Here is a 22,878-nt window from a genome sequence, read left to right as displayed (position 1 = left end):
AATAGTCTCTAACAGGATCTACTGAAAGAACAGGAAACTACGATGGAGGACAACTGGAAAGGGATAAAAGAAGCATTAACTTCAACGTGTCAGGAGGTTCTTGGTCCTAAAAAGCATCATCACAAGGAATGGATCTCTATGGGAACCCTGGACAAAATTCAAGAAAGGAAGAACAAGAAGACAGCAATTAACAACAGTCGAACACGAGCAGAGAAAGTCAAGGCGCAAGCAGACTACGCAGAAGCAAACAAGGAAGTGAAGAAAAGCAATGAAGCCAACAAACAGAAATACATGGGAGAACTAGCAACGACGGCGGAAAAAGCTGCAAGAGAAGGGAATATGAAACAAATATGTGATACAACGAAGAAACCAGCAGGGAGATATAGAAAAACCAGAGAGACCAGTCAAGGACAAAGAAGGAAATACAATCACTGAGATTCAAGAACAGAGGAAAAGATGGGCAGAATACTTCGAGGAACTGCTGAATAGACCAGCCCCATTGAATCCACCGAACATCGAAGCAGCACACACTGACCTTCCTATAGATGTCACTCCACCAACAATCGAAGAAGTCAAGATGGCCATCAGACAAATCAAAAGTGGGAAGGCGGCAGGACCTGACAATATACCAGCTGAACCACTGAAGTCAGACATTGGAGTAACTGTAAACATGCTTCACTTTATATTCAAGAAGATTTGGGAAGAAGAACAAGTGCCAACGGATTGGAAAGAAGAATACCTCATCAAGACACCAACGAAAGATCTGAACAAATTTGAGAACTACAGAGGCATCAGTTTGTTGTCAGTACCAGGAAAAGTTTTCAGCAGAGTGTTGTTGAACTGGATGAAAGACGCAGTGGATGCCCAACTTCGAAATCAACAGCCTGGATTCCGTGACGATCAGTCGTGCACAGGCCGAATTGTGACACTACGGGTCGTCGTTGAACAATCAGTTGAATGGAATTCGTCCTTATACATCAACTTTCTTGACTATTCCTTGCCCGATTCAGTGTCTTGTCTGGGGTGGTTAACCCATTATTGTAAGTCTCCTCCAACTGCTGAGTCGGATGCGTCTACCACGATGCTAATAGGTACTTGGGTATCCTGGTGTGCAAGCATGATTGCTTTCGCGATAAGTTCGTTAATTATGGTGAGTGATTTTCTCGTGGTATCGTATAAATTGATGGATTTCTCATTCCCACGGAGTTCGTCGGTTATAATTTCTCATAAGGGACGAGCAATTTGGTACGAACCGTCTATAGAAACTTACAGGGCCGTTAAACGTGCGCAACTGTTTAGTCGTGATCGGTTTTGGGTAATCCAGAACGGCCGCCACTTTGCTCCTCGGAGGTGGGATATCAATGTACGACTGCAGTCAACATACGCATGTACGAAGCTGAGACCTCGGAAAACGTTATCTATGTACCTTTGGAAAGCCTGGGCAGCATTTCTTAAGCCGAAAGGCATTCGTGAAAATTCCAAGAGTTCGAAGGGAGTAATAATAGCGGTTCTTGGAATATCATCAGTAGCCATAGGGATTTGGTCATAGGTTTTAACCAAGTCGACTTTCGAAAAGATAACTGCACCTTTCTAGGTAGCTGTCAAATTGTGAATGTGAGGCAACGGGTAGCGATGACGTGTAAGTACATGACATAATTCAGTAATATCATTCTGGGTCGTTTGAGGTTTTTCATTGACTGAAAAAACTTCGGCGTTAGAAGATTTCGTGATTTCCATGATGCGGTTGGCAGATTCAGCCAGTTCGTCAACGCCGTTGTTTTGAATCGAGGCCAGCATAGCTTGCACCTGTTGAGGAAGTTTGTGTAAGAAAGGTTGTTTGGATAGGCCATCATCGAGAGTTCTTTGGCCGATAAGCTCTCCCATTCTTAGAGACATGTCTGTCACAGAGCCATGTTTCAGGTCGATATTGCTAAGGAGCTGGTCTAACCTTTGTCGACCGGTTAGATCTCCGTGTTTAAGGATAGATCACTGAAGTGTTTCGTAAGGTTCCGAAACATCACTGGTGAACACACTAAGTGTGACGTACCTGTTGAATTCGTGCGGTAGTACTCTAAATGGGGGTGAATAAAACTGTTGAAGATTATGCGAAGAGTTTTCCCATCAAACTGGCCAAAAATGATCTTCAATGTTACCAGTACAAGGTTTGCTCGGAAGGCAATTTTGTCACAGCGTACGACTTCAAGTCGTAGGGTACAAGCACTCCCAAATCTTTTTCGAATTAAGATACTTCTAAAAAGGAGTTTCCTGAGTTGTAACTGTAGTCTTGGATACGTCACAGATGAACTACTTTACATTTTGAAGTGTTGAAGGTAAGTCCGTTGTCGTCTGCCCAACTTTCAAGTCAAGTCAGATCCTCCTGGAGTGCCAGTATATCCTCTTGGTTGAGTATCTCTCTCCAAGGTTTCACATCGTTAGCAAAGCTTAATAAGTCAGATGATACGAGTTGTGAAAGGTTGTTTATATGAATCAAGAATAGGAGAGGTCCTAGTCATGGGCTTTTGGAGACCCAACCAAGACATTCCATAACCTGAGAGAAAGTGAAGTTAACCCCGACCCTAAAATATCGATTTTTAGATACGAAGTGAGCCAGTCAATTAGAGATACTTGAATACCCAATCGTTTACGCTTATTGATAAGACATATATGGTTGACCTTATCAAAAGCTTTTGAGAAATCGAGGTAAATGACGTCAACCTTCTCCTTTTGATCAAGGATGGTTGTCCATCTATCAATCTCAGTCAGCAGGTTGGTTATACAAGAGTGACCCTTCCTAAAACCATGCTGTTGAAGTGAGAAGAACCTTAAGGTAAATAAGTAGTCGTGTATACCATCGCATATCGGGGACTCCATAATTTCAGAAGGTATAGAGAGAAGGGCCACCGGTCGATAGCTTGAGGAGTCACTGCGTCAGGCTCACTTCGGAAAGTCCTGTGCAGTTGCAGATGAAGCTTTCATCAGCTTAGTTGATGTGAGTCGGTTGAAATGTCCTAGAGTATTGTTCAGCCAAAAGATAAGCGGCATCACCGTCGTTATTGGTCGGACCATTAGGACTTATCAGTTGGGAAACTCCAGTTTTGGCTTGCCTAAGAGGAGCTGCGTAACGAAATAAACGTTTCGGGTCCAAGATAAATTTATCGATAAGCTTTTTCTGGTAATGAAGCCTATCCTCTCTTACTGACTTTGTCCATATGTTCCTTATATGTTTGTATTGCCTGTATGCGCCGTTGTTATCGATTGGTTTGTATCCAGCCCATCAGTGCCTTCTGCGGCTTAGCAAACGAAGAATGCGGTTCATGATGATTGTAGGTTGCTTGTGGCTTTTGGGGACCGTTTGAGGAACTGAATGTTTGGCAGCACATAAGAGCGTGTGCACTAAGAAATCCCAATGAGCATCCACTTCAAGTTGAGGGTGAACATCCCAATCCACATGTTGTAGATAGTCCTCTAAAGCTGACGCATTTAACCGTCTGAAATTCCAGCACCTGTTGTTTGTGGGATATCTTAGCTCAGTCTTGTTGACAAAACTGAAGGACATAATGGCGTGATCGCTTTGCCCCAAGAGAGCCAGAATTGGGAGGTTGTCGACTAGGAATTCTTCGTTTGTAAATACCCAGTCTAAGCGTCTGACTGTTTCTCCGACGAGTTTCCGACTTCACATTTTCGAATAATCCCGGATCATTAATGAGGTTGAAGAACCGAGCTTCAGTAGAGTTGTCAACTCCAGTGTAGGTATGTTCCGCGAAGTTGATTCTAGGAAGATTGAAGTCCCCTAGAATCCGAGACACATAGAGCGGGTCAATCCTTCCAGCATACGATTGTCGTACTCGATGTCAGCAGCGGGCTTCTTGTAGATGACCCCAACTAGACACCGCGAGGTGGTAAACAATCTTACTGAGAACCATACTGATTCATCAAGATTGAGAAACTCTTGGTTGTGGATTTGGCGAACCTCCATGCTTGATCATATGCATAAGGCTACTCCACCCCCTATTCCTGTTTTTCTGTCGTTGCGAAACAAAGGTATCCCAGGTAATACTAGCTCCTGGTCCATAAACTGAGAAGATATCCAAGTTCCAGTTATTCCTATCATATGATCATTATTAGTATTGCTAAGTTCACGTAGCTCATCCATTTTATTTGGTAAACTCGCGGGGTTCATGTATAAGCAGTTTATGCATTTGATTCGAATCGCGTGCGTTTCTTCCTGTTTGTCTGTATGAGCCTTACATAAATGGACAGGTTGCCTACCAATACAAGGTTTTCCGAGTTGGTAGTTCCTGTCCTTTACACGTTTTTTATGATCAAGACAGTACAAAAGTGTAATTGTCAGCTCCAACTTGTCTTTGTGCTTGATCCCGATGTCGTGTGGCCTATCCGGATGCCTATGGATTCCAGTTGGAAACCGCCGTCTGTTAGCACGAAATGCTTCCTGAGTTGCAGCCGCCATATGGGAGGATGGGAAAGTTATCATCATTAGCCTGTGTCTAGAATCTCTGTCCTTCTTGGCTAGTCTCGTCACATGGTGAGTCAGTATGTTTTTGAGTTTCAAGGAATACGTGATGAATTTCCATTCCCTAATACCAGAGTTTGCTTGACCGGGGTCCGTATTTTCCGATATACCTTGCACAATGATATTTCTTCAGCGGATGTTACAGATGAACTTTCGCTCAGAATACGGTATGTCAGGCAATATTCTTACGTTCCCATCGGATTTTAATAAGTGACTAGCTAATGGGACGTCCTCTACGTCGAAAGCCTTCTCGAGTGTTACACGAAGTAGCCTCGGATGCTTAGAGTCCTTACCCCGAGTCAGCCGTGTGACCGTCAAAGGCTCTATTCTAGGGAGTTCAAGCTTCTCTTTCAATTCTCCCCAGTGCCTCCTGTAATTTTTGTCCTGCAATCTGAGGGAAAGGTCAGGGTTGTCTTTAAGGTTCATGAATATGAGAGTCATCACAGACCGTTATTGATTTCCCAGGTTTTCCAGTGCGTCCACGTTCGGCACCTTGTTGTTTGGAGGTCGAAGCGCGTTTCCGATCCCTAGGCTCTTTGATGACCGGACGGACATCCTTGGGGGTAGACGGTGCTACCAAGTCACTACTTGGGATGTTCAGGTTTGACGGTGACGCTTGGTCTTTTTGAATCTGTAAACGTGGGTTTAATCACCTATGGAGTTTTGGGGAACCACCGTTGCATTTAAGGACTCTGTGCTGGGAGAACCAAGTTCGATGAAACGAACAAAAAAGTACCCAAGAACTCAAAAAATGCCATAATATATAAAAATTAAGATAAAACAATAGTTTATGAAATTCCAAAAAGAAACAGATTCTTAGTTTGTAAGTTGGTGTATCAAATTACGTTGGGCTCACCAATGAAGATGCCACAGGTATTTGGAGTTTGACAACGCTTTAAGCATTAACACCTTCTATTATGGATCATACTGACCAAGTGAAATCAAAAGACAGAAGCGAGGAGGTTTATTTGCCGCTACAATTTCAATGAAATTTAACAAACTCCACAACTTCGAACTGAAAATTCAACTATGTAAATTGTGCGAACCTTTGCATGTGTTGGCCAAGTGATAACAAAATAAAAAATCTTCACTATCCTGTCTGCTGATTATTCTAAAATATTTCTGAAAAGCTATAGATCTGGAAATTTTGCTTTAGATAAACAATTCCCCTGACGAACACACCAATAATTTAAGAACGACTTGACCTTCAAGTTCAACTACCTCCATGAGTTTTTGCGGTAACAACAACAAGTGGTTGCAATAACATAGTCTTCAAGTTCCCATATAGTTACAATCTTTTGTGTATATGGTAGCATCTAAACAGCTCACTCGAAATGAGCGATGACAATTCAATTTTGGAAAAGTTTGTATTAGAGGTACGGTTAATTATTGTTTCTTTATTGGTCATTACATAGAACGATTGTAACTTTGCTATTGACAATGTTGATTGTAAAACGAAGGAGGTAACTAGTAAATTTCTATTAACATTTTTAGGACATATTGGAAGAATGCCGTAAAAAGTTAAAGAACCATACAGTTTCTGGACTGCATACTTGTCTTTGCTGTTTGCGAATATTGACACGCGACAATATCCTGCGGAAAGAATTGACATCCGAGTTTTTCTTGTCCCAAGTCTTCAAATATGCCTTTGAATATAATTGCAACCTTGAGTATTCTAAAACTAGTCTAGAAGCTCTAAAATCTCTTTCCAATATTTTGTTTAAAGAGTCATGTGTCATAGAACCACTTAAGTCAGTCGTACTTCTGTATTTTAACTGTTTAGGACCATGGGTCTCATTAAAAGTGTGATGGAAAGTGTGGATATCCTCATTGAAACTGAGAATAATGAGAGGCTCCTGCTATGTCTTAAGCTTCTTTTTCTTGTTACCGCTCTGGATTCGGCTTCAAGGTAGTGTTATATTTTAATCACGTAGAATTCAGACAAGAATTAATCAAATCCAACGCTCTGCAGATGCTTATGAAAATCGTGAAGATGAAAAGTTCGAAGATAACCGATTTGAATGTTTCAGCAGAAGCACTTAAGGTTGTATATAATATACTCTACTCAACTAGAGACGATGTTACTAAAGAGGTTTCAAAATATTTTGTTAATTGATGTGTTAGTTAGGTGACGACATCCGAAATCTCGTAGTAATGTTGAGATGCATTTTACAAGATCCAATGTTGAGTGAATTCAATAGTTATGCTTTGGTCAGGTAAGTAATTACGTATTTTACACACGTGGGCATTAACAGTTAAACGTGGACAGTTGCGATGTTTATTTTAACTGGTAGTTTTCGTCAGATAAGTTTGGAACTTCAAATGTCGAATGAGCTAGTAGTAGTTAGTTGGAATACTTATTTTTGTAATGTTCTTGTAACCTCCATTTCTAAACACTACAAGACATACAAGCTATCTCTTACGTCCTTAGTGATGCGAGTAAAATGTTCTCCATGTTAGACGCATCCACATTTTCTCATCTGAATATTAGTATAGAAGATGGTGTGGTGTGTTATGTTTATCGTTCATTTTACTTATCTGTCAAACAGGGGACAACTGCATACTTTTATCATACATATGGAAACCAATACCGATAAGCAACCGCAATTATAGTGAGCTTTTAAAATATGTGTCTTACCTTCAGGATTCCAAAGTTATTTTTTGGCCTAAGTTACGTTTGCTCTTGTCCTTAACACTAAGAATGGACTTAAGCAATAGCCTTTCCTCAGATAAAACAAGGACATCAGTTCACCTCGAGAATATTGTTGATAAATCTTTCGTTGAAACTAATACGATATGATTATCAAGATTTCAACACTAGAAAGCTGTCGAAAATTTATTGTAACTGCGCAGAATTATTAAATTTCTTTTGATACAACTGCAATCTCTTGCCTTTTGTTTCGGTTTGGTCTTTTTAGCAACAATGTTTCTGAAAAAACCGATTTCTTATTTTGGACCTCATTCAGTATATTTTTCTGATCTGTAATCAAATTGGTATCACCATCTTGAAATACAAACTGTGGTGGTCTGAATACGTTTTACAAGTGTCATTCCAGAGGCTTCAATATCGCGCAACGTTTGCAGACTCGCGGACTAGATGGAAAGATCAGAGAGGGGGTCAGTTTATGACACAGCTTCGTGACATAAAGGATATTTGTATAGTAATAAAATTTTGCGATTCTTTACGGTTCCCTCCATTGAGGGTCCTAAAGATTGTCTAGCAGTGGTTGGAGTTGTCATCAGATATAGCTCAAAAGAAAAGCCGCCGGGGGCCCTGGCATAGTTTTGTTACACTTCACTAAGATAAAATAAGCTTCTCTTACTGAAGGAATCTTGGCTGACTCGTGCCATTTATTAAATACTATCTCTATTAATTCTACTACTCTTTGTCTCCACAATATTATCGCTTCATTTATGTGGCGCATTTTCTAGTGACCTATTGTGCCAGAATTTAGGTGCTTATAATGAAAAAGAATTTACTCCTAGGATGGTAAGATTATTGCCTTACATAAAGCTTGCTTTTTGAAGACTGGCATTTCACATCAAACTATAAAAGTGTGGTTCCTTGTACGGCATCTCTATAACCATTATTAACCACAGGTATAAATCAAGTTATTTTGATATTCATTGAGTAAAAAGTCTTATCACTGAATTAAAACATTTTAATTTTGTTTCTCTTTACATAACCGACCAGGATAAGACCATCTAAGTGTCGAGTTATGATTAATAAATGTTATTGGTTCTTGTGTTGTTGTTATCCTCTTTCTTCCAGCCAGGTGGTTAACGTATTGAACATCATTCCGAAACATTTATACAAACACCTTTTGGATGGAAATTTTAATGATCATGCCACTGATAATTTAATCAAAGATTCGGCTCCAGAAAACAAAACAAATGGGATGTCTTCAATTGAAACTTTGATAGACTTTCTTCACTCACAGCTTAAGTTGGTACGTCTTCTTCCATACGCTTTTTTTACAACGTCCCTTTATAGTTATTTAGTTGATTTCTTAAGGTAGTATGTATCTACAAGTCTCGATAATTTAAAAGAACATCTCTTAAAATTGATTATGTCAGTCTCTTATATTCGTATATAAATGACAATTGCTGCAAAGTAAAGTACTTTCAAAAGTAAAGGATTACTATAATAATCGTATTGTCTCACATAAACTAAATAATTTATTCACACTTAGTATAATATCTCCAGTTCCTTGTAATTACTTTCTAGGATGCTGGTAAAGAATCCGAAACTGCTAGTGATATACGAACTGATGAAAGAATTTGTCCTATTTTGAACTGTCTTACAAGAGCAAGTAAATCAAATCGTCAGATCAGAAAATTTTGTCGCTTAAAGGTGAGTTAAAATTTGAGCCAATGTGATGAATAGACAACTGTTAATTATTTTTAACTTCCTTGATATGCGTTCTTTAAATAAACAATCTGACCAATAGTATTTTCTAGTTAACTGTACCTTAAATACTATTACGTTAATGGAAATAGTTGTATTAACCGAATTATAACAATAAATGGGAGTTCTAAACTACTGTTTACTAAGTTATGTTCCTTCTAACGACCATAAATTCTTTGTTTATTTATGTACTTAGATTTCACAATGAACTACTGTTGATAACTATTAAATGAACCTCATATGTATGCAACCAAATACGTTGGATTATTTTCATCGGTTAAATCGTACATTGATTGTGTGACTCCTTTGACTGTACATTGAAAATGGTTGAAGTTCATTTGAATATATGATTCCTGACAAGTGCTTTAATAAGTAAAGTGATTCTCAGTTGCTTTGTTCATTAGTGACCACCAGGGATGTTTAGATGATGACACACCACTTCATCTATAATTCTCTAATATCGTATGAAATGACACTTAAAATTGGCGTTGGACAAATGAAATTACTAACACAACGTTTGAAAGAATGGATCATTTTGTTGAGACATCAAATTACCATTCATGTTACTTTCATAAATTTGAGTTTGTCGCATTGAAAGTTAATATAAAATTTCTTAGTTAACATCTGTAAACAGTCTTCTGGAAGTCTTTCAATAATTCAGAACCTCTGACAAATATGCGCGAATCATTGTCGGCATTTAGTTCAAACAAGTTGCAATATTCGTATTTGGAAAATAAATGGCCCAGACGTTTGAATAACAGACGTTATCTTATTTCAGTTTTCTACATACATTGAAATTAAGTGTAATCAATCTCACTAAATTTATAAAATCCACTTTCATCTTTTTCATTTAGGTACTACCTTACCTGGGTAAAGATGTTAAACGCCTACCAGAAGATGGCGATAATATAAGAAATTAGTAAGTATCAAAATGCTTTATTTGTTCCGAACTTGACGTTGTGTTGGGCTACCTGACGGCCATTATTATTTGCACCAGTATTTTAGAAATTTCATCTTTCAAAGCTTTATAACTATAAAATGAAATATTTAGCGTTTATTTTGGTCCGAATTTCTTTAGTGATTACTCTCCGTACGTTTTTATCTGGACATTACCGTGTAGGTTTTTACAAAATAAGATCTTCGAAAAGTGGTATTGATTAGCATGTACACACATACAGAAATGAGTACCGCGTGATAATGCTGAGGAATATGTTAATTATAAACTCAGTTATGTGTATGAAAACAGATTTTATCCAATAACGCTTTTTGTAGCCGCGCATCGTTTACGGAATGCGCGACATATTTAGCTGCTAATCTCACAATTTAGGTAGACGGAACAAATTCATTACCTTCCTAGCTGTAGATCAACAAATTAAGTAAACTAAATTCATTTCAAAGTGTATCAATACGTACGAGCTTATAACACAGTACTATTGATTAAATATGTAAGTTCATGGAGATGTACTAGGTTTTAAAAACGAAGTGATATGGTTTGCTGCTATATTTAAAAAACTTATTAATGAGGTTGGATGCTACACCAAATAATGCTGAGGTTTACTTCATTTGAGATTATCGATATTAAATTTCGTCTTCTAACAAAAAAGCGAACATATTTCAGAAGTGTATTTGCCTCTTGTCAAATTTCTACTCATATATGACAAATAACAGACTACTCTGAGTGAAAACACTGAGGCCTGCCCTCAAGATATATGTAATAGAAATACATACCGTATGAAAATACGTTCAGAGTCGGTTACTTCATTTCCATGCACTAAAATACTGGTGGTTTGGTAAACTTTTCCATAAATCAAAATCGATGATCAGTTAGATTCTAGACTTATTTTTAATTTAACGTATTCAAAGACAGCCAGTGAGCCCAAGTTTTACTTTTTTTAGCCTTTGTAAATTGCTAACACATCCAGTTCAAATTGTTGGTGAATCAGCAGCCTTATTTATCTTTGTACTTTGCAAGGAAAACAGTAAGTAGTATTATTCTGGAGCTTTTAGCGTTTTCACTTCAATAATTATTATTCACCTCATATATCCTGTAACATCCCTAACTAGCTATATGATATATGCATTCGAATGGTTATGTTCTAATTTTCAATGTAGATAACTCTAGAACAGATTTTTGACACAAAGTAGAAAATGTTTAAAGCAAACCATAAAAGCTGTTTCACTGCTTTGCCGTTGTGGTATAAAAGAAAAGATTACAATAATCAAGTATATTGCCAATGAAATTAGGATTTCATTCGAAGTTTAGTTAGAAATAGTCTTATTCAGTTATATATTCAGAAAGTTTACATAATAGTCATGTCGATTTTTCGCATTACTGACTTACGCCTGTTACCCCTTGTGGAGGGGCGTAAGCCGCCCACCAGCATTCTCTATCCAACTCTGTTCTGGGCAAACCTTCCCAGTTGCTATTGATCCTTTTCATGTCTGCTTCCAATTCTCGACGTAGTGTGTTCTTTGGCCTTCCTCTTCTCCGTTTCTCCTCACGATTCCAAATTAGCGTTTGCTTCGTGATGCAGTTTGATGATTTCCGCAGTTTATGTCCTATCCACTTTCAACGTCTTTCTCCTTGTTCATCGATGATGCTACCCAGATACTTGAAAGTTTCCACTTCTTTCAAGTGTGATTGAGTTGATGTTTTCAGTGTTGTGTTTGAGGATCTTGCTTTTCCCCTTTATGTATGTTAAGGCCTACTGGTGCAGAGACTGCTGCTACACTGTTTGTCCTCACCTGCATTTGTTAGTGTGCATGGAATGGAACATCTAAGTCATCTGCGAAGTCCACATCGCCTAGTTGCATCCAACCTATCCATTTTATTCCATGCTTCTCCTCAGATGTCGAAGTCTTCATAATCCAGTCAATCACCAGAAGAAAGGAAAAGGGTGAGTTAGCAGCCTTATCTAACTCCGGTCCTTACTTGGAATGCATCTGTCAGCTATCCTCCATGCACCACTTTGTACTGTAGTCTTTCGTATGAATTCCGGATGACCTTATATTTTCAATAAGAATATACTCGATTGGAAAGAGTGAATAAAGGAAGTAATTGTAACCAGGGAAAGTAAAGTAGATCAGCGGAGGAAATCCTAATCATGCATTTACTACTATCTGTAAAAGAGTAGGTGGATAGTTGTAGAATTAAAATTTTTTTCCAGCGGAACCAGATTAACTTTACTTCAGAAATAGAAGTACACTGGGAACTGTTGAGAAAGAGGAATATTTCCAGATCGAACCATTGTGTAACTACAATATTTATTATGTACACTTTTCCACTGTAAATGTTTATCCCATCTGCTATATTGTCTTTCTCCGGTGCTGTGCTTGAAACGGAATTTTTCTTATTTTATCGATCGATATATTTAATTAGTTTATACCAAGATGTTCTGGGATTAATTATGAATACTGTTTAACTTATTTAGTTGGACGAGCAGTGAAATACACGGGCTTTGGGAATTTCGCTGGATTTTTAGCACGTCATGCTTTACTTGGAAAGCCATCAAAGGTTAATAGAGAATCTAATTGTAATGTCGAGTCAGATGAATATTCGGCTACGTCGACGGAATCAGAAACGGAAGAATATAAAAGGTTGAAGGAAGATGTGAACCCTGTAACAGGTCGATGGGAAATCCCACAACCGAACCCAATGGAAAACATGTCTGAAGAACAAAAGGAATATCTTGCTATGGACTTAGTACAGAAAATCGACAAACTTGAGAGGTGAGTTATTGTAAAAATGATTAGTCAAATTAAGATAAACCTTTTGAAATAACTTATAAACCCGCAGTTTTAAAAACTAAAGACCTATTTCGATTAGTTTATATCCTAAAATATTGGTCCCACTTTTAGATCTGGATTGATTCAACCAGGAACTATTGGTGAAGATGGCCGAGTGAGGCCTGTACAACATATACTTGAACTCATTCAGACAAAAGAAGAGGACCAAAAGTCAAACGAATCTGTAAACTAGGAAAACATGCTTTGAAGAGCTTTTGTGTGTTTGCAATAAGGCCAGTGCATCAAAAATCGAATTCTATTTTTGACATCCACCAACCAAACAACTGAATAATATGAGCCGTTGTCCATTTGATTAATTTGTGAAATGCGTTGATGACAATCGTTGAATACAAAAAATCAAAATGTTAATTTTACAAGTGTGTTTTATCTTGATTCTTTTTACATTATAAAAACAGTTAGAATGTAAAGACGTAAAAAGTGCATTGTTTTAAAAAAGTTACAACCTGGAGGTGGTCAGTTTACAACTTGCTTACACAACCCCTAAAGACAACTTAATTTCTGCAACTGCACGAAGTTCCTTCAATCGATAGTCTGCTGGCAAGCCTAATTTAGTCATACAGACAAGTTGATGCTCTAGATAGTTTAACGTTCCTTGTTCCTGATTTTTGATCATTTCATTTGTCGATGAATTTTGTTCATCGTTCATGTTTTCCAAACAGCTAGCTGCAAGAAACGCAGAAGTTAAATGTATGCAAACGGCAGCCATTTCTGTGCGTACTACTCTAAAATAATAAAAAAAAAGTAAATATTTAAAACCACAGAGAAACTGAGCAATCATATCATATTCCTTACTGGAAGAGAAAAGGCCTTTAGCACTTAGTGCTTGTTAGATATGAAATTCAATTAATAATTCAATAATCACGTTATGAACATGACTTATTCTATTTGACAAAAAATGAACTATGGGGGGGGGGAGACATTTACTCAATGCAAGAATACTTAGTCGCTTCAAGTGGTTAATAACATATAGTAATAATGTATTGATTCGTTGTTGCGTTTACAAAAACAGTTGTTGTGAGAAGAATAGCTTCCAATGATATCATGTTTCATCAACAACAAATTATTGTGAGTCGGATTATACGCGCAGTAATTGTTACCACCATTGTTCATCACTGTAAAAAGACAAACGAGGTGTTTATCTACCTCCTTGATTTTCCTTGAAATGGTATAAAGGTATCAAATCGAGACATCAGTAGGCTTTTAATTCCCTACAATTGATAGATCAATAAGTGCGAATCACAAACAGAAGCCAATTTCGCTGCTTATAGACTAAACTAGATAATTAAAGCAAAACTGAATGGCATCCAGTCAAGTATGGATAGCCATCTCTTCGACGTGACTTGATATGATTAACTCCTAGGTTAGGTAGCACTATATATAAAATCATTTAACAATCGTGCTATTTATGCAGAACCATAAAACTACTCGAAGGTTTTCGAGTCGGTAAGGATAAGAAGATCAATGTACCAACAAGCAGATGCTGAAATAATTGCAGAGAAACGATGTATCTCAGATTTTAACACACTAATCACAACATACTTCATTACAGTGACAGATCATAGCCTTGAGTTTATATGAAACGAATATGAAATTTTTCTTTTAGTCAGGTCTAGTCGTCGCCTAAACAAGAAACTTTACATAATTAATTTTTCACTTAAAGAGAATTATTTAGCTGGACAGAAAAGGATAGATTCGACAGAGATGCTACTATACTTTGGTCACGAAGAACAAAATGCTCCACACACCTAGGCAGTTGCTCTGATGCCGTCCAAAGAAGCACGTAAAGCACTTATGGGATGACAATCTCATGGACCAAGGATTATCAAAGCATACCTCAAAACAAAGAATGAGGGAATCACAATGAATTTTTATCCAATGTTATGCACCCACCAATGATAGCAACGACGACGGTAAAGATCCGTTTGACGAGAGTCTGCAATCGATCACAGTGAAGTGTTCAGGAAGGGACCTGACCGTTATGATCGGAGAACTAAACGTCAAAGTAGGAATAAACCACACTGGGTATGAAGATGTCGTGGGACGAAATCGACCGACTGAAGAAAGGAACGAGGATGGTGAACGATTTGCAAATTTATGTGCATTCAACAAGATGTTTATAGGTGGCACTATATTCCCACACAAACGCATACACAAAGCTACATGGGTCTCACGGGACCACACTGCAAAGAAACAGATCGATCATATTTGCATCACTAAAAAATTCAGGTCAATGGAAGATATGAAAACCAGGAGAGGAGCTGACATATTTCCAGATCAGCACCCAGTTGTGGACAAGATGAACCTGAAGTTAAAGAAGCAATGGACAACGGGAGGAACAACATTACTTCCTTCGAGATACTGACAAACCCAACGAATTCAAGATAGCTCTCAACAATAGATTCAAGCATCACAAGGTTTGCTGAAATAAGTAGAAACTACTATGGAGGACAATTGGAAAGGGATCAAAGAAGCAAAAACTTCGGCATATCAGGAGGTTCCGGAACAGTAGAAGCATCGTCATAAGGAAGGGTAACAGACGTACGTAAGCAACTTGCGGTAGTTTTTTTTTTCTCGCCGAAATTTTAAAAGTTATTTGGTTACTCAATATTGTACTGTAAAAACATATGAGCAATCAATTTTATAAATAGACTAACAGCTTAACAACATTACTAGTTACTGTTATGTAGAATCAACATCAAATATCTATTCATTAGACGTGTATTTAATTTATTTAAATGATAACTTACTTCTCAATAAATGAATTAATCTTCATTAAATTAATCTCTTCTGTTACACTGGGAACTTTTGATTTTAATTTCGATAGAATTGATGCTAAATTATCTAGTTTATTTAAATCAGTATCTTCTTTCAGTTTTTTCTTGCTAGGACTATACAATACACTGTCTAGTAGTGAAGATTGTTTGCAAAAATTTGTAAGTTCATCTACTAGGCAAAGTAGTTCACCAAAAGATCGATAAACACCAACACCTTTGGAAAAAAAAGGGAGTAAAATTGTCATCTATGCAATAAATCAGTATTTTTCATTGTAAAGATGATTACAAGTAAAAAAAAACTACAGATATTTCTATTTAACGTGTTAGTTTATTAAAACTGAACCAACTTTACAATCTGAGCTATTCCTTTTTACAAACAACATACACGTGAATATAAAATGTTACTTAAAGGCATATCTAAAGATGTAGATAGTCATTAAATAGGAATAATATGATTGTAAAATCTCAGCGAATGAATTTGAAGTAAATCCAACGTTTCGCCTGGCAATCCGGTCTAAGCTTTTTCAAGGAAATATAAACAAACATCAAAATTATCGAATATAAATAGGTACATGGTACATGATCATTTCACATCACAAGTCTCCTACACACTAATATATATACCTAGTTTAAACATTTTTAACGTTGATTAGATGACCTATTCAGTGTACAATGAAACGAAGAACCATGTACCTATTTATATTCGATAATTTTGATGTTTAATTATATTTTCTTGAAAAAGCTTAGACCGGATCGCCAGGCGAAACGTTGCATTTACTTCAAATTCATTCGCTGAGATTTTGCAATTACATTATTCCTGTTTAATGTTTTACATCAACTCGGCGCCCAAATATTCTGAAACTATTCGCTCTAAATTAGACGAAAGTCCTTATATGTAGATAGTCATGTTTTGTCATTATATATATGTTGATGGTATGAACGTTTAGAAACAGATCGATTTTATGAGAAATACTTTTTTACAAATATCCCCCTTCTACTGAATTTGTCAGTATATCGTTCAGACAGTTTCCTTCTAAAATTAGTGAGAAGAAGCGTAAAATAACTGTAGTTATCGCAGAACAATTAACAAATAAATATTCAACTACTTACCTGAATGAAAATCACTTGGTAAACAATTTTCTGCTAGGGAATTATAAGGCTCAAGCAAGTGAGCAATACGATGACCTAGTTCAGAGTATACTGATTCGAATTTTAGCTGAAAAGCTGAATAAGGTGAAATATTTGTATGTAAAATAAGCTCGGGCAGTATATTCTTTGATAAAACTTCATCTGCAGCTTGAATACGTCCAGCAGCAAACCAATGACTTGCTTCAAGCATTGCAAATATACAAAACTGGCTACGATCTTCCGTAGAGATTAAAGTACGTTGTTGTGAAACAGTATTGATATCTGTTCTACATAAATAGGCTTTTAAGCGATGTCTCGCTAATATAGCCTGAAACGAAATAGTTATAGCTGAAAATATATCTAATTTCTGATGAATAATACTACTATTAATAAGTTTCAATGGTGAAATGCGTATACTCAGAATATATTTAAAATCTACTTATGAAAGATGGAAACCATACAGAGAACAATGACGATTAAGAGATATTTCTTTCAATTTATACAGAAATATTTAAGTTTGTAATAAAGCTGTGATATTCAGAAGGAGTTTTGTGGAGATTTCGGTATTTTTCTAGCTTCAATCGACTTATGATTTCAACTTTGAAAAAAACTGTGGTATGTCGATAAGATCTTATTCATTATTATACAACCACTGTAACATGTGACTGTTGAAAATTGCTAACCTTAAAAGATTACAGGAGTTTAAGTACACACAGCCTCATACAATTGTATGTATATACATCTTGATAAAAGTGAATCTGAATGATAACAAGACTTGTACTTGAATATTGGGTACATTTACTATCTTTACACAGCCTTTCTAAATTATGGTATACATATCAATTATTAATAATTAAGCAATACAACCTCACTGTTCTTTTGTCCTTAACGAGTAATTTTTAGCTTATAGCTGTTAGCCTAATTTAAGATAATTTCTCTATTGAAATTATGATGTAAGGAGCAAATTAAAACAACAGAAGCAGTCGTTTTCGTTGTTTTTTAACAATTCTTTAATTGGGATCAATTCACAGAGATGAATATCAATCGCATACAACATGAATAACATGTTCATATTATATTTTAAACATCAAATCTACCTTTGCTTCGTGAATCCAACGAACAGGAACTCCCAGACGATTAACCACAAATGATTCAGGTTTAGTTAACGATGGTGTAGGTAGTAAAGAGATTTTATGTGACATGAAGTCTATATCCGATAAACAAGACGGGGAATTTTTATTGGAATTATTCAAAAGGCCTGGAGGCAAAACTAATGATACATGTCGACCGATGAGACATTTTACAGATGCTTCTCGAGTTTTCTCATTATCTATATGAAGCAGTACAAAAACTGACCATTCCCATAGACCTGCAGCTTCTAACTGTGTGGCGAATTCATTGCAAACACGAGTAGATATTTCAGAGAAGTCTTCATAGAAATCATCGTAAAAATGATGATATCCATAGGATACAAGAAAACGCCATAAATGCCACGACATAGCCCAATCCAAGAGATTGTCACGATCTAAAGCACAAGATGATGAAGAACGTCGACTAAAGGAGCAAGGATCCAATGTTCTTTGTAAAGAATGAACCTGTTTGCGACACAATTGTAGAAGATGATAAGCTGTATCACGAGGCCAATCTCGAAATTTGATTTCAGGATTAGGACCTATGAATAATCCCATCAATAACAATAAGACATATTTAATAATTAGGAATAGAAGGGCCAATTTACAATGCGTCTGTATGAAATTAAAGGTGAACATACCTTCTGTCTCTTTATTAATAGAATAATCCTTAACTGGAGAAACAGGAAGATTTGGATTGATGAGTTTGTCAACTGCAGGTGGACTTGGACGTGGTACTCCCTGTTTTGTGTTAGGATTTTGATCAGAATGCCATGTATAACTGTACACTGATAAAATCTCACCGAAATTTGCCTGGTAATCACATATATACCATATATGCGCACCAAATGCTTGAATCCAATCAAGTTCAGCAAGTACAGAGATAATTGATGAATTTGATGGATGTGGGAACTCTGTAATTCCAGCTAATAAACAATACACTCGAAGCATATTAATTGGAATATGCTGATCAAACTAAAAATAAATGAAATATATATGGAAATTTGTGATGAATATTAACTAAATATGAGGAAAAAACTACTTGTTAATTTTTTATAAACATTTTATCTGGAAAAAAATATACCACTTTCAAACAGCGATCTGTACAAATCTTGATGATGAAAAAGTCATCCTATACAAAATGGAAGCTAATGAAAACTAAAAAACTATCAGAATGTAATATGTAGAGTAAACAAAACAGTTATTGTAACCACGAAGATATATTTTTTTTGAAAGAAAGACTTGGTTAAAACGATAGGTAAATTAAGTAGTACATTTGTAAAACACTATTTATGTTGAATGGACATAAACTCAATTATGATTGATATGGATACATGATAAGATAACTCGGTAACGATGCATAAGTTAATTCACAATTGAGTGTTAACAATGTGATTCATTTATACAACCTGATGTTAAAAAAGGTGAGATCCGAATCTGTGAATAACTGATTGGAATTAAGCTAATTAGCTACAATCTCACTGCTTCATTGCTCAATTTTTGATAGATTAAGTAACTCACAATTCATTTCTAGTTCCTAGTGTGACTCTTATAAGTTGTCTGGCTAGTTATCAACTTTCTCATTTATAGTTTAAATCACGAACTGATCTAGGCTAATTCATCATTGAAAACCTACGAATATTCTCTACTCTTAATAGCCATGTTTCACATTCATAAGCGGAACAAAACGAACTGCTGCGCAGTAAACTCGCCCTTTTTTGGTAGACGGATATCTCACCAACGCCACAAGTGACGCAAGTTGGCAAAAGCCAATCGAATCTTCTGAATGCGGGTGGAAATTTCGTCAGACATCGGACAGTCAGAGCCGATGAGACTCCCGAGATAAGTTGAGTGGTCAATGCATTCAACTACTTTACTCCATATCATTAATTATTCAGGCGATGACGCAAACCAGTCCTGAAATAACATCCTAGATTTGGAGGGAGAGAACCGCATCCCAAATATGTTTGAATTGTTGCATTGCAATCTTGGTGAACACCACTTGAAGTAACCGATTCCGACAACATTTCGGCATAAGCTCTAACTCGACCAGTAGTGTTCGAATAAAGAACCTGTACAAAGTTAATGTACTTCTTCGACACTCCTTTTATTGACGGACATTGCTAGAGGAATTTACGATCAACAGTTTCTAACGCCACCTTAAGGTCAAGGAATAAAACAGTAGTCAGCCGTCGAAAAGTATGTCGGTGTTCCAGAACGTGCTGAAGAGTGAATATTTGCTCCATACACTCACGTCCAGGTCTGAAACCAGCCTGGTTTTCTCGAGTTTTCTCTTCACAAGCTCCAGTCAGTCGTTGAAGTATGATTGAGGCTAATCTTTTAAATACTATAGTAGTTAAACTGATCCCTCTGTGATTGTCAAAAAAGGAGATTTGTCTTTTCTCATAGACTGGGACAATCGGCGATTGAGACGAGTCAGATAAGATCATGTTTAGTGCCAAATTCTAGCTAAAATCTCAGTTGATCTAACTGCTTAAAGTGGACCACCATCCTTAAAAATCTCAGGAGTTAGTCCGTCAAAGCCTGTTGCCCCTCCTAGACTTAGACTACCTATAGCCTTTTCAATTTCGCCAAAAGTTAGAGGATTTAGATCAATTTGCCATTTAGGTTGCTTGGACATGATAGGTAACTGAAGGCCAGTTGAACTGCTCCCTAAAGTGTTTTCCCCATCGGTCCAGTTTCTTGGATTGAGAGTGAATAATAGTCCCGTCTTTTTCCGAGATAGTTTCACTAACAGCCGGATTTTTAATACTTAGTGATTGTATATATTTAATAAAAACCCTTATTAGATTTTCGTCTTTTCATATTTATCTCTTGAGTATCATCTTATTGATGTTCAAATATTTTATTTTATTTTTTTATTATGCTGCGTGATTACCCAATTACTAATTCATTTCATTACCCTTAAGCTCTTTTATCTTGATTATGATTACTAGTAACTATAACACCTACTCTGTATTACCACTACTTTCCAAAATATAAATGTAGAATTTATAGTTCGTTACTTTTAAACTGAACAACTAACTTTTATCTCATGCCATTTATTCAACTGATGTTGTAAACCACGTCGAACAACTGGATCACCGGCAGTTGACTGTGCTATTAGTGAAGCTAAAGCTGGCATATTGGATACAATGGCCAGACGACATGCAGCACCAGATTCACCTGATACCAAACAAGCAAACACTCCTTGTGCTAAAATATCACTATCATAATTGTTGGAATTTGATTTAGACATGGAAAACGCTTCAAATGAATCAGATGCAGTTTCATTCAGACCGGCTGCTTCTATTAAACGCAAAGATTCCAATTTAGATTTCAACCAGGGAAATGACTGTGTTCTAATTATTCGTAAAAAAAAGTATAAACACAACAAAATAACATGATAGAAGTAAACATACGACGTAAACGAGAAGGATGGAAAATAAAGCTATTAATACTATTTATGAAAATACTTATCGAAAAAGATAAGAAAAAATTCACATTTACTTATGATTACGACGTAAGTAATATGCCAGGAAACAGTGATTAAGAAGTAATCAGGAGTCCTGGTACATTCACTTTGTATTTATATTCTACGTTAGAACAGACAACAGAGTAATTTGTTAGTTAGCAAACGAATAACTGTTGCATGGAAATATAGGTCACAAAACAACTCTATTGGAGTCTTCTATACATAATGATATATACATTCGTCTCTAATCCACATTCGTATTTATAGGTGTGACAATATCTATAATTACTTTGGTTTTAAAATATTATAGGGTGTGCGAAACCAGTTGAGAACCTAGAGAAATGTAATAAAAATACGACTAGTTGTACCATTTTCACACACAAAACATTAACTGAAAAGTATGCGACAAAAAAATAACAAACAAACCTTATCCATTCTGAGACAGCTTGTTTTCTGGCTAAAGAACGCATACCAGAAATTTCACGATACATATTAATTGGATAATTCACCGAATTATAATTACCATAAACTTCATTACTAATGCATTCACCATTATTCCAAAGTTGACTATTTTCATTTAAAATAGGAAAATCAGAACTGATTAATTTAGTATTAAAAATTTTATCAGTGGAACTGTCAGTTTCAGCCATTGCTTCAGCGACAGCTTCTTGTGGATGACGTCCCCAAAGTGCTTGACAAAGACTGAATATTCGTTTAAAACCAGTTAATCGAGCGCTGAGTTTTTCATTTTCGACAGATTCATGAAAATTCATATTGATATTATTTAAAGGATCACAATTCAATATACGTGTGTAAGACTCTAAAGCTGCTAAACCAATAACTGGATGCCATAGAGGACAATGATTACATGGTGGTTGTAATAATGAATTACTGCCAGTTTGTATAACTCGCATAGATGTAGTTAAGGCTGAATTAAGCATATCCTAAAATAATTTTTAAAAAACATTATAATTACTAAGTTAAGATGATTAACATATGAACGACACAATTTATTAACAAGATACCAGGGTGGTTACTATCTAAACATGAATGATGAAAAAATTGGTCCCATTAATTTTTTTCACAACAGTTGCACGAATAATTTTTATTATCCCATTATAAATGTAACTCTTAGAATGAGATTTATTCTTGTAATGTTTCCATATTCAAAATATGTAATGAATAGATAAAGTATGCTTTGATAATCCTTGGTCCATGAGATTGTCATCTTATGAGTGCTTCACGTACTTCTTTGGACAGCATTAGAGCAACTGCCTGAGTGTGTGGAGCATTTTGTTCTTCGTGACCAGAGTATAGTAGCATCTCTGCCGAATCTATCCTTTCCTGTTCAGCTTGGGAACAATGTGTTTTACTTATTCCAAGCACCGCCAACTTGTATCTCTGTAGCTATTTGATTGGTCCTCCCGGTCTCCCATATTGTCCGGGCATTCCTTGTACCTATGTTAATTGTTGATCTGGTTGTTGTTAGAAGGGGCGTCGGCCTCGTGACTTCCGAAGAATTACCGGCTCTCACCATGAGGCGTCATAATTCTTCTGCAAGAAGATCCTTCAACTCTGAGGGCAGAGTTTAAATGGTTTAATTTGTATATTATGGTTAGCACTTT

General features: G+C 36.4%; 2 protein-coding genes across 2 annotated transcripts; one reads left to right on the top strand and one right to left on the bottom strand.

Annotated features, from left to right (window-relative positions):
• Window positions 1-5,865: 5,865 nt before the first annotated feature.
• Window positions 5,866-13,098, top strand: Smp_027910 (synembryn, putative; the record flags this gene model as incomplete). Its single annotated transcript, XM_018792605.1, has 12 exons — window positions 5,866-5,907; window positions 5,947-5,994; window positions 6,026-6,282; window positions 6,315-6,440; window positions 6,473-6,623; window positions 6,656-6,747; window positions 8,304-8,481; window positions 8,760-8,885; window positions 9,794-9,858; window positions 10,836-10,918; window positions 12,371-12,668; window positions 12,798-13,098. 12 exons carry the CDS (start codon window positions 5,866-5,868, stop codon window positions 12,916-12,918), a joined length of 1,587 nt encoding a protein of 528 aa, XP_018644182.1. The 3' UTR covers window positions 12,919-13,098.
• Window positions 13,092-22,208, bottom strand: Smp_027900 (nuclear pore complex protein nup98, putative). The gene is made up of 7 exons (XM_018792604.1): window positions 21,680-22,208; window positions 20,825-21,140; window positions 18,420-18,753; window positions 17,746-18,320; window positions 16,826-16,976; window positions 15,494-15,734; window positions 13,092-13,468 (listed from the first exon to the last, which is right to left on the bottom strand). Exons 1-7 carry the CDS (start codon window positions 22,192-22,194, stop codon window positions 13,216-13,218), a joined length of 2,385 nt encoding a protein of 794 aa, XP_018644181.1. The 5' UTR covers window positions 22,195-22,208; the 3' UTR covers window positions 13,092-13,215.
• Between the last annotated feature and the right edge of the window lie 670 nt (window positions 22,209-22,878).

Source organism: Schistosoma mansoni (genome assembly GCF_000237925.1).
Source record: "Schistosoma mansoni, WGS project CABG00000000 data, supercontig 0241, strain Puerto Rico, whole genome shotgun sequence".
In the NCBI taxonomy this organism is placed as follows: Eukaryota; Metazoa; Platyhelminthes; class Trematoda; order Strigeidida; family Schistosomatidae; genus Schistosoma; species Schistosoma mansoni.
Note: the sequence above shows the minus strand (reverse complement) of the source record. Positions and strands in the feature narration are given on the sequence as shown.

Coding starts and splice junctions, on each gene's coding strand:
- Smp_027900 (XM_018792604.1), bottom strand. CDS start 22,194: ATGCTTAATTCAGCCTTAACTACATCTATGCGAGTTATACAAACTGGC. Junction 15,735..16,825: donor TCATTGGTTTGCTGCTGGAC/GTATTCAAGCTG, acceptor TTTTTTCCAAAG/GTGTTGGTGTTTATCGATCT. Junction 13,469..15,493: donor ATTAATTCATTTATTGAGAA/GTAAGTTATCAT, acceptor TTATTATTTTAG/AGTAGTACGCACAGAAATGG.